At 38.2% G+C, this 12,368-nt stretch overlaps 1 protein-coding gene across 4 annotated transcripts in view; it reads right to left on the bottom strand.

The window, feature by feature from the left end:
* LOC102686174 (astrotactin-2) overlaps positions 1-12,368 on the bottom strand; it is a 627,894-nt gene that overhangs the window by 178,404 nt on the left and 437,122 nt on the right. For all 4 annotated transcript variants that reach the window (XM_069183294.1, XM_015367152.2, XM_015367153.2 and 1 more), the window contains 3 exons: positions 6,513-6,637; positions 5,252-5,356; positions 2,493-2,672 (listed from right to left, as the gene is read on the bottom strand). In XM_069183294.1, coding sequence (XP_069039395.1) covers positions 2,493-2,672; positions 5,252-5,356; positions 6,513-6,637 — 410 coding nt within the window. The remainder of the gene's footprint in view (positions 1-2,492; positions 2,673-5,251; positions 5,357-6,512; positions 6,638-12,368) is intronic.

Raw genomic sequence — 12,368 nt, 5'->3', positions numbered from 1 at the left:
GTAGTAAATGTGACTGATGTTGATCTATACACACATCATTTTCTGCATTTATCATAAAAAAACAAGGCAGAAGATATCAAGAAGAGCATGCCAACAATGATGACTGAATGGTAAATTTGTGAATGTGACAGCCAAATTACAAGCTTTCAGACTGAACGGCAACAAACTATAAAACTGAGTTATGATTAGTTCAGAAAGCGTGAGGAACTCTCCCCCTAGTCTCACCACCCCCCCACCAGCCCCAGGGTTTGGCAGATGCTGCTTAGCTGGATCATTGTCTCAAAATGTATCAATCTTGGCTGTGAGAAAATCAATCTCTGCTAGCTTTCTGTCAGAGCGAGTGAGATAGTTGTGTTCCACGCACTACTGATAATAACTGTTAAAAAAAAGCTGATCTCACCCTGAACAAAGTATTAACAGTCATGCACATCCATAATCATTTTATGCCACAATTACAAGCTGTAGACAAGTGATTGCTTTATGTACGTTTCTTAGAGTTGAATCCATATTTTAAATAGGACAGTTTATAATGTACTACCCTAGTATACTGTTCATACAGCATTATTTACTGCACCAGATGAATCTGAACCACACAGCAATCATGCTCTCATTGTTCTTTCGCAGTATTTCTGAAGGGTGCAATCTTGACAAGAAAAAAAATGTCTTTGTTTAATGTGTATCTGAATCATCATAAAACTATTTCAAACTAGAATAGTTACCATGATAAAGTTAGCACCGAATCTCACTCTTACAGAGCTACAGGAGTGTGCCACATAAATTCTCAATGACTTAATTAAACTATTTGATTTAACTGGCCTAAACTGCCATTACTACAGTATTAAGAACGTCACGTGTGCTCTATACCCTGTGGGGCTGAGGTTCTGCAATATGAGTAGACAGGAGAAGCTGGCACAGGGATCATCAAGAAGCAGATGCACATAATAGTGGGATCAATCAGCTGCTATCAGTCCAGAAAGGAAAGATTAACTGTCCACCTTCCTTTAGCTAGTAATCCTTCTCTGTTTCATGTTCTTAAGGGTGTTACAAGTTGGGTTGTAGAACTGCCAGAGTCATTTGGATCAGGTCCGGAAAAAAATATCGATTTACTCTATACACATCCCTGCCCACAAAACTCAACACTAGAGTGCAGAATCACAGTGCAAATGTTTTTATCCTCTGCTCTCATTTTTGTTGTTACAAAAAATCTGCAAATGCAGATTGTGTCTCCTGCTTAGATGCATGAAATTGTTTACTTCTTCAGTGCTGTAACTGCTACTCAGTCTAGCACAGAAATAAAGAATCTTTGTGTTCTTTCTGATTACAATCTGCCTTTTGAAGCAATTACTTGTGATACCACTAGAGTGTATTATTTTACCAGCATAAAATCAACCTCATTTTTTCTTCTCTCTCTCAGATGGATGTAGAATAGCTAAGAAAAGCTGGTGTTCATAATAAAATAATTCAAGCAGCCTGCATGTTAACTACATGCAAGTCTGACAACATCTTCTAGATGTAAATGAAGTCTTAGCATCTCTGCATTGTCATCCTAACATTTACTACAGAACAGACTACTTTTGCAATCCTCTTTTACAATCTACTACTCTGTTTAGTCTTACAGTATATCTCTGGCATGTAATGATTTACAGAAAGTAAATGGTGATTTTTCAGTGTTCATACATTGTGGGAAAAACCAGAAAGCACTTTTAAATTTAAACTGGATGTCTGTTACTTCAGATTGAATTTTATCATGCTTTTATCATGTGTTATTAGTATGATGTTTTTTTTCTCAGTTATTAGTTGTTTTCCATCCATCCATTTTCAAACTGCTTTTTTCAGGGTCACAGGGAAACCGGAGTCTATTCAGGCTAGCAACAGGAGCAAGGCAGGGTACACACTGGGTGGGACACCAGTCCATCGCAAGGTGGACAACAGAAACAAACACTGGGACACAGACTCACACCAGGGCCAGTTTTTCCCAAAGCCACTTAACCTACCAGCATGTCTTTTCACTGTGGGAGGAAACCGGAGCACCCGGAAGAAACACACACAAACATTTGTACGGGGAGAACATACAAACTCCACTGAAGTGAACTGAACACAGGCATCCAGCACTGTGAGGCAGCAGTGCTAACAACTGGGCTATATTACTTGTTTCATCTCTTCTAATTCTTTTGGGGTGATTATTAAAAGTGCACTATAAAATAATGATGATGGTAATCCAAGGATAAGCCTAAGGAACCGTATCTTCTGGCTCATACCTGACAAAAAAAAATGATATGACACCAAGACTATTATGCATTTTAGTCCTGACTCGGCTTGGTTGGAAACCCTCCTTTGTGGTAGAATGTCACATATTGTAGACAAACCAAAAGCGTTTTACCAATAGGAAGAACATACTACTGTGTTTGTCTCTTCAACACCCAGTGGCAGATTTAACATGTTTGGAGTACTGCAGGACTGACTATAATGATACAGTATAATGCTACCCTTACCTTTTTGGTACTGTAGCCAGAGCTGCTGCTGCACCTTCTTGCTGGGGAAGTAGATGGCACAGGTGAGTTCAGAGCCGTAGAGAGCTTCTGCAATGTAGTGGCTGCCGTACTGCTGGAGAAAGGACAGCAGTTCCTCTCGTGTGCTCTCCATGTTCAGCATCTTCAATATCTTAGAGAAGTCTGGTAGGGGACAAACAAACCAGCTTATAAGACAAGCATATGAAAACATTTCCTCCTTGGCAAGACAGCCCTTTCGCACAGTGCCCTCTCACGTCTGTATAATAGAAATGATTGATAAAGAAATAAAAGTGAGAACCTTAACATGGTAGGCCGCTGCAAGCAAACGAGAGGAGCCAAGCACCCGTTGTTGATGAGTTTGCTACCTGGTGTGAACAAAACTCCCTCAAGCTAAATGCGTCCAAGACCAAAGATATTGTATGATAATTGACTTCAGGAAAAACCCACACCCCCACCCTAACCTAAATCAGGGGCAATTCAGTGTAGCTGGTAAAACAAGACATGTACTTGTGGACTGTTGTGGACTCCAAGCTTAATTTCAAAGCCAATAGTGACTTGATCCTCAAAAAGGGATAACAGTGTCTTTTTTTCTTATGGAAGCTTAAGCATTTTAAGTTCGATGATTCCTTGTTGATTTTGTTCTATCGGCCCTTCCTCGAATGAGTTCTAACTTTTTCCCCGATCTGCTGGTTTGGCAGCCTGAATCTGAGAGGCAAGAACAAACTGCGCAGCCTGGTGAAAATATGTCAGCAGATTTTCCAGCCCTCTCCACCATCTATCTTCACACGTTTTGCATAAAGTAAAATCCTTTTGTAACAATCCTTCACACCCCTTGTTAAATGATTTCCAGTTACTCCTATCAGAATGCACAAGTTACTCCACAACTCCAAAACCAATAGATTTAAGTTCTCATTCATACTAGTAGCCACATCCTTACTTAACACTCTATACAAATATGTTTGTATATTGTTGTTAATGTCATGTTCTTTTTTCTGTCCAGCTGTACACCAACACTGCTGCTGTAAAACTAATTGTCCCCTCGGGGATAATAAAGACTCTTTCTCTCACCTACTACTGTATATGAATATGAAAACCATTTATGAACTTTTCAGTCTGAAATTCCTAATCTGCCATTCAAAACATGTCAGTCACATAAAAAACATGAACATCTGAGGCATGCAATAATGTTGAATCTCCTCACAGTGGTGGAACACACACACATCAGGAAAGTTTACTATTGTGGCCTTAGGAGATAATTCTTGGCTTATATTTACCTAATTATGGACAGCAGAAAAACTGATATTTCAGAGATTTTGCTAACTTTCAGTAGCAACATTTATTTAGGTACAACACAACAATTTGCATTTCAGTATTTAAAGCTACAGATATTATTCATCTAAGGTCACACAAGTAATGTGCTTTCCTCATTTAGTTTTAAAGGGGAACTGTGTTGATTAGCATCTGTGCCTCTATTTGTATAGATTTGTATTTGTGTCAGGTCTGTTTTTTTAACAATTTAGTTTTTACTGTAAAACAACACACTATAAAACGATGCATAAACATATTTATGATTATGAATTTTAACAATGTGCAATCTCCCCAAAAACAATTCCAACTCCATTTTTCAAACCTGTTCAGACAGTAACAACACTAAAAGCACTTTCATAAAAGATTGTAGTGTTTTAAGGCTTAATAAAAACAATCAATACAAATAATTTAGTGATGAGCATTTCCCCCCCACAAAACATCACAGATTTCACAGTAACATTGCTGAATTAGTCCTGATTAGTTAGAGTAAAATCTAAACGTGCAATAGAACCTCTGTTATTTGGTAAACTTAATTAAGATTCCATTTTATTTCTGCTTTACTCAACTTTTGTCTTGATGGAAGCTTCAAGTTAATCAAATTTGTCACCTCCTCCTTATTTTATGAAAGCAATAAGTCATTAGTAACAGGTTTTGGAAAAATTGCTCCCCTGATATTACCATATATTACATTCTTCCCACAAATCAATATGTGGTGCTGAAGGAACAGCTCCAGGAAAAAAAATGCATACTTAATGTTAGAAATAAAAATGTATCCAGGGGCAGGAAGATGTTCACCAGCTTCCTGCACTACTACAGGTTATAGGTTTTGCCTAAAGCATGGTCATAAGCAGTATTATTAAAATACCACAAAATAAAAAATCTGCTTCATCCAGCTACAGTGCCTTTAGAAAGTTGACACACCCTTTCAAAGTAATACATTTAGTGGCCTAACAGCCCGAAATCAGGACACATTCAATCAGAATTTATTTTACCTTTATTTTCACACTGCAACACACAACCTCCAAGTGAAAAACAAATACTCAGACATTCGGAGAGGTAATTACCAGGAAAATTAGTTGGAAATGTGTCTGTGTAAATTACAAACCCTTCTATTCCAAACGACTGGTGCTTTTTCCCTGCAGGATAATTCAATACCCATGCTAAAGAGTTACATAAAATTAAATAAAATATTGAATATATAAATCCTGATATATCAAAGCAGCTGTATTTTTAAATTTTAGAACGCCTTAAAACTGGTTTACACTGTTTATGTCATAATAAATGTATTACCAAGTGCCACATTCAGAAGGACTCTGTTTGGCTTCCACCAAAACTTTGGAAAGTTAGAATGCTTCATGAAATTGCACCACTCTTCTAGTACCTACAGTAGTTTGAAGCGGATAAAGCCTGAAGCTCTGTAAGGGTTACTGTACCTGTGGACAGTGTGATTGCACTGAGCTTCACCTTGTACAGGTTACTGCGGACCCTCCATTGCTGTACCATGGGGTAACCCATCGCCTCATTGTACTTTGCATCTCCTGCAATTTCAACACAGAAAAACACAAGTTGTCCAACAGATCTGGATACCAGATGTCAACTGTCTGGGTAAAAAGCAACATATTCCACTTTAAAATTACCCTTCGATTATTCAAATCTTGCCATGTCAGACTTGTAATTTATATCATTTCCTTGAGAATCCCCCTATTAAAATAATCATTTTTCGAAACGGTAAAATAACAAGCTGAAAGTCTCAGATAACAAACAGAACGTGTATTTGGATAAATGCCAAACTCAAAGTCACTAGTGCCCCCTCCCTCAATCTCTGCATAACCAAAAGAGTCTGTGCTCAATTCTGTATGCAAAAAACATTTGACAAGCAGAAGATGACTCAGTCAGTGTTCCTTTCACTTTCAAGTGACTGAAACTCCTCTGTCATTTTCTTGAAGTCTAAACACCTTCCATAACTCCCCCAGAAAACATACAACAATAACTGAATGAATGTCTGTCTTCTCTGAAGCAATAATAATGAATTATGTGAGGATCCCTCATTTTAACCAAAGCTCACAAGTTATGTTAGACCTCCTGCCTGGCTTATTACTATACAGTAACACTTTACAATAAGTGGCTACATTCATCCTATAAATTAGACATGAAATAATGCATAATTGCTTGCAGGATTACCTTGAAATGCAAATAAGTCACAATGTATTCAAGTTAAGCATTATCTATATCAATTCCTTTAGTTGCCTTTAGTTATGAACGGGGACCTATTGAGAAGTTACCTAAAATGCAAGTGCTTCAGTGAATTCAACCAGCCAACAGAATGTAGTATAGCTTTTTAAAATCTAACATATTCTTATGAAATAAGAGAACTGTACTGGATAGATTTTCTTGTAAGCGAAAGCTATATCAACTTTAATTGCTCACGTGACCACAAAGTAAGATGTCTGTGACTGAAGACATCTTCAGTTTGAAGACGTTCTTTGAACGAACGCATCACTATATTTTCATTGTACAGGAAGTAAGGTGAATTGAAATTAATTATTAATTAAGGAATTGACAAAATACTGAACTACTGTAGATTACCGCATGTGCATCTTGACGTTAAAAATAAAGGAAACAGAAACAGATATAAAGACTACAGTAGGCAGCCTGAAATCCTAGTTTCGGGCTTCAATATTCTCCTTAGCCCACCTGTCAGCAGCTGAAGATTGGGCAGTGGCTCGGAGAGAATCCCCCGACACTGTTCTTCCACAGGCAAGGGGATCACCATCAGCCCGTCCGCCAGCTGGGGAAAGTCCTTGATGAAGTTGTTATCCCTGAAACACACACAGGACACCAGACATGACTGTACAGTAAGTGCAGTTTCACAGCAGTTATCAGCCAAAAGAAATGAACTGTTGCTAAATATTGTCGTGAGGTATTTCCAAATACATTTATTACATCTTTATTACACTAGACGTGTAAATTGAGAACAAGTTCTAAAGGTGACCTAGAGTAGCGTTTATACAGCAGTAGATTGTGCAAGGAATTTCCATTTTTCATGGAACAAGTGAGAGAAGTACCTTGCCCCAAATGTACAACAGCAGCATTCCACCCAAAAGCATAGTAGTCTATAGTATAGAGTCCTACACATTATTCCATACTACTGCCCTGAAACTGAGTTTTTATGTATTTTCTGTACCTGTCTAATTTTTCTAAAATGTCTAGAAGGTTTTGCCTAAGGCCCATCTCATTGTGATGATGATTGTTTTAAGTTATCTTCTGATGGTAAAAGAAATGCAACATTTTCTGGAATGAGAATATTATAGTTATAGCCTATGTATTTTCACAAAAAAGTTGTCAATTTGTTTTAACCCCTCTGACCAGCAATACAACTTGTGCAGTGAGGAATTGCAACTTGCCAATCACACAAAAGTTCGTTAGGTGCACTTTTACCCAACGAGGTCCAGGTGGAACAAGGCCTGATCAGGTCATCTTTAAAAAGGCCTTAATTCAGAGCTTAGGTCACTGCAAGAAAAAGGCCACGCTAGTCAGTTTTTTGTGCATTCCATAATGCCTTGAATGTCACCAGAAGCAAGGGAGAGGGCCATTGAGAAAGTTTTGGCAGACCGGCAGGACAGATGACCATCCAAGATCTGGTCTCCCTTGTGTGACCACACCAGAGCAGGACCGACACATCAGACTGGTCCATCTGAGAGATCGTTTCAGATCTGCCATCCGTACTGCTTCTGAAACTGCCAGCAGACACAATGACCACATCAGTGACAGGACAATGAGGCTCCATGCTGCTGCCCTTTGAGCAAGGCGACAGGTCAGAGGCCCTCTGCTCACAGCTCCTAGATGTCACACCGACTGGCTTGGGTCAGACAGAGGCTGCGATGGACTCGTCAGCAGTGGCATCAGGTCCTCTTCACGGATTAGTGACTCTTCAGCCTGTTCCACGCAGACGGGAGGGCCAGAGTGTGGAGGAGGAGGTGTTGTGTTTCTTTTTTCCATCAGTATATATGAGATAATGAATAGAACATCATCTAGTTGCTACTTTTTATATGGTTGTAACTTTCTATGTGCTCAGACTCTGTGATCTCTTCCATTCTCATTCCATTACACCAATTCTTGATAAAGGTCCACACATGTGCATCACATTACAGATTGATACTCCAGAATAGCTAAAGACAATACACCTTTTGTAGTAAATATAACTTATGATGATAACCTGTTGTTTTAATTTCAGCTGTGTAGAACTGTTCCCTTGACAGCCCAGAACTAAAATATATACAATACAAAATATTCAAGTAAAAGCCCCTGGCTTTACAATCACAAAACTGCTTATTCCCAAGCCTACATACTGTAGGGAGGAGGAAGGTAAAATGGAATAAAGCTACTTAAATTACAGTCAGGCAAGTAGTCCCTAAAGGGCTACGGTTCTGCTGTGCAAGGCACAGGAGCTGTAAATAAAAACAGACATACATTCTCCCAGGATTCAACACAAATCTAAATCATTCCTTTCTATGTAATGTCAATGTTAAAGTGCTTAAAGCAAAATAGAAGCAGGTCATACCTCTTTCAAACAGTAAACAGTATTAATTTTTGATTAAAGCATTAACTCCTACATTATAAAACTGAAAACATCAGACAAAAAAAAGACGGGTTATGTCTTTATTTTTATCTTCTCCTTTCTTCACTCTTTTTCAAATGCTTTATATAAACAAAGAATTACTATGCACAAAGGACAATAAGTACTGTACAGTATCTTGACCAACCATCACAGGCAAAACTGATTCCTTAGGATCTCTCAAGAAATGGATGAATGAGGTCCTATATTCAATAAATTATTACTAATAACAATTTTGTTTGCAAATAAAATAATAAATAATTACAGTAATTGCACAAAAAATAATATAGTTCTTTTATTTTCAATCTTAAAAAGCTTTCAATATTGGAGGGGATCCACACTGTCCACAACTGATGTGCTGCCCCCAAGTGAATGAGCAGCCAATCTGCCCCAGCAGCTCCCCACTGTGTTTTAGATAGATACAAATAAATAGATAAATCAAAGAGGAAAGGTAGACACATTTACAGATTGAAAGTTATCCAGAAAGGTGGTGTAACAGTACCTATCAACAGCAGCATGGATTCTTTAATAATCAAATAATCAAGACCTCAATAAATATCTCATCTGACGGATGTCATTTCCTACGGCAGTGTCAAAAGAGAAGATTGGATTAGAAATTCTGGTCCACAGGGAATAGTGTCACCTCCTGGTCCACTGGAACCACTTACTGCACAACAGTAACCACGTTTTCCTTGAAGGTCTCACATCCCAGGACTGACCACGTACAGCCTTGGATGGTTTCTGAGATCTGAAGTCAAGGTGGTAACACTCAAGTGAGTGTGATGGATGGAACAGTCTCCTCTTATGTTCTAATGTGGGTACATGAACAATGTCTTTTTCAATGATCACCAAAGCTAAAGCAGACATCATTTGATTCATCTGTTGACTGACTTATAGTCAGATGACTAAAGGCTTATTGTCAGGATAATGAAAACGTTTTTAATGGAATCAGACACCCTGCTCCAGTGTTGCACAACACATCTAAAACAACAGGGGCTGAGTCAATTATTCCTTCTGTTTGCATCTCATTAAGAAGAGGTGAAGTTTGAGACAGTTTTGATTCACATCCTAGATGCATGACTTCTCTGAGGTCAGAAAAGAAAGCTCTGCGGTTTTTGTTAGCAGGGGTGAAATAACCTGCAGCAGGTGGAACAATGTTCTTTTTATCCTTAGTCTGGGATAAGCTTTCAGTGCTGTGGGCTCAGCCTAGTGAATTTTTTGCTCTGTTGGTAATGTTTATCCTGTTCTGTATGAGTGCAAACCATTAAGATGAAGGATTACACTGCTGGAAAAAATGAAGAGTTATTTATAATCTTTGGACTAGAGCAGTCATCTACCGGAAAGGAAACAATAGTAGCTTGGAAAAATATGCATTTCTAGTTCATAAGAACAACAGGTTTACTGTTCAGTGCTTTCATTTATAACACACAGTTTGAGATCTACCCTCTCTGGAGCTTTTAGATATAGACTACTCTGTTGCATTGTGCAAAAACTAACGTCAAATGGATTTTCACTGAAGCCTGAGGACATTTTATTGGATTTCAATGAAACACTTAGAGTACACCTGCCTAATATTTCATTAATGATACTGGCTTTCCCCAAGCACTGGTAATTTTTACACTGATTACTGCTCATACATCTGTTTAGACTCTGTATCTCTAATAGCAAACCCCTTTTGAATCTCAAATATTTACAAAAAGATGCCTCTTTGTCCCTTCAGCAAGCAACCCAGTCCAAAATTTAAGTATATCAGGGTCCAGATTTTGCTCTGCTAAGCCACTGTTATGAAGAGTTTTGTTTTTTTCTAGGTTGTTCAGGAAATTAAGCTCTGTCATTTCTGAAAAAGAGCACTGCTTCATACCTGTTTATTGATTAGACAGCTGGTTTCTTTGCAATGTTCAAACAGGATTTTGTTGGCAAAGGAAGGGCAATCCTAAAACAATGTTAAATCACAGCTACTTTGCTGGAAGCTTGAATGCGAAATTCAAGGGCAGAGGGGAAAGATAGAAAGAGATTACTCTCCCACACACAAAAAAATATTGATTATTAAATTTAATAAGAGGACCCATTTGAAAATCCTGTAAAGGCCCCAGTTTGAGTTATACAGTAAGTGCTTATAGATCTCCCATGAAATTAAGAGTCTATCATTGTCACCTAGAGGCTTTTTACATTAACTAATTTTCTAGGTTAACATGGTACCAAAATTAATTGAAAAGGAGGTAAATACAATGTTGATTTATTTCCATAACATCAAGGCAATATGAAATGACAACTGAAAATAACAGCACATTGTGCACACAAGATATTCAGCATTTTTGGCTATTGATTTTTTTTTACAGAGTTCCTCTTTCAAAGATGAGGTTACAAGATTAAAGCCTTAAATTTCTCAACAGCAGAAAGGATTACGAGGAATTTAAAATAATTTACTGCATATGCTATTTTAGAAAACTCCACTGAATTTGAATTGTAAGGATAAAAGGTGTCAAAGCTTTAAAATAATGTATTATACTCTACTCATGTGATTTGACGTTAGCCCATTTGAAGTAATTTGTTAAAGACAATAAGTTAATATAGAATTTTACTTCTCCTACACACAGTACATGTACCAAAGTTGTCACATTTCATCCATTTCACCCTTATTGAACTAGTGACTTGCATACAGAGTGCACTGATTAATCAGAGTTTTACAGATTAACAGGAGATTAACAGGTTAAACAGGAGGAGACCTTTCGACAAATATTAGATATAATTTTAACTGTGGTAATCCAAGGATACAGGATTACAAGCCAGAGACAGATTTTAATTGCGATGAGACTGGCATGTTTTGGAAGCTAGTGGTGAGTTGAACTGACATCTCTAAGGAGGAGAAATCAGTTCCAGGTTTTAAAACGGGAAATGATAGGTTAAATCCATACACATGTTTGAATGCTTTGGATGATAGTTTGGTGCAACCAATGATTCTCATTTGCTTTGAAAAGCCAGAATAAGAGCCTATTACCAGTGTTGAGAGCTACCTGTAGTCAAAGAATTTGGCCTTCAAGTTTCTCCTTATCTTGGATAATGCGCTAGGCCACCCCAAAGTTCTCAGACCAACCCATCCCAATGCTGAAATTGCGTATTTGCCCAAGATTGCCACCTCATTTATGCAGCATCTTGATCGAGGTACATCTCTACTTTCAGAAGCTATTACACTCTGACAGTGGGGTTTTGTTTCGGGGAACTAAGCCACCTCATATAACCAAACACTTTTTTACATACTCCACACACAGCTACGGGTTTTCCACACAGGTCTGAGCTCCCCTTTTAAGTAAGTAGCAGTGGTAAGAACCTCCTCTTTGTCATTTCGTTTGGCCAGTCACACTTTCACTGTCTTCCTTTTTATTGGCATGCTGACATAGAAACAACCAAACCTACTGCTCAGTTGCTCCATCCCCTCTGGAACTGCTGCTGGAATTCGCTCCTTCTAGTGTCTTCATTTTTCCCTTTCTTGCGTACTTGCCACAACACATTCTTGCATGGGTCTGATTCCTCTGCTCACGCACTTTATTACTTGTTGCAACACATGCTTGAGATGGTCTGACTCCCTTGAATCGACTAGGACCATTCACTCACTGGCCCTTACCAAGGAAATGGCTTCACACAGAAGTCAAGTTGTGTATTTAATCACATTACACTCTCTCACAATACCTTCTACAATTTTGCCTCTTGGAAGCAAATTAAAAAGACACCTTCACAAGTTTAACATTGCCAACTGCTTTGTAACTATTAAGGTGCACTGACCATTTGCTCTGACGTGGTCAACAACTTCCAAGGCTTCTCCAACTCAAAGAACTAGCATGGTTTGGTGACAAGGAGGACCTGGACGATGTTGTCCTCAGTTTACAGCTACTCTAATCTGTAAATGGCATTAAGTTGGAAAACAAATTCATCCACCA

This window comes from Lepisosteus oculatus, chromosome 24, assembly GCF_040954835.1.
Source record: "Lepisosteus oculatus isolate fLepOcu1 chromosome 24, fLepOcu1.hap2, whole genome shotgun sequence".
In the NCBI taxonomy this organism is placed as follows: domain Eukaryota; kingdom Metazoa; phylum Chordata; class Actinopteri; order Semionotiformes; family Lepisosteidae; genus Lepisosteus; species Lepisosteus oculatus.
Note: the sequence above shows the minus strand (reverse complement) of the source record. Positions and strands in the feature narration are given on the sequence as shown.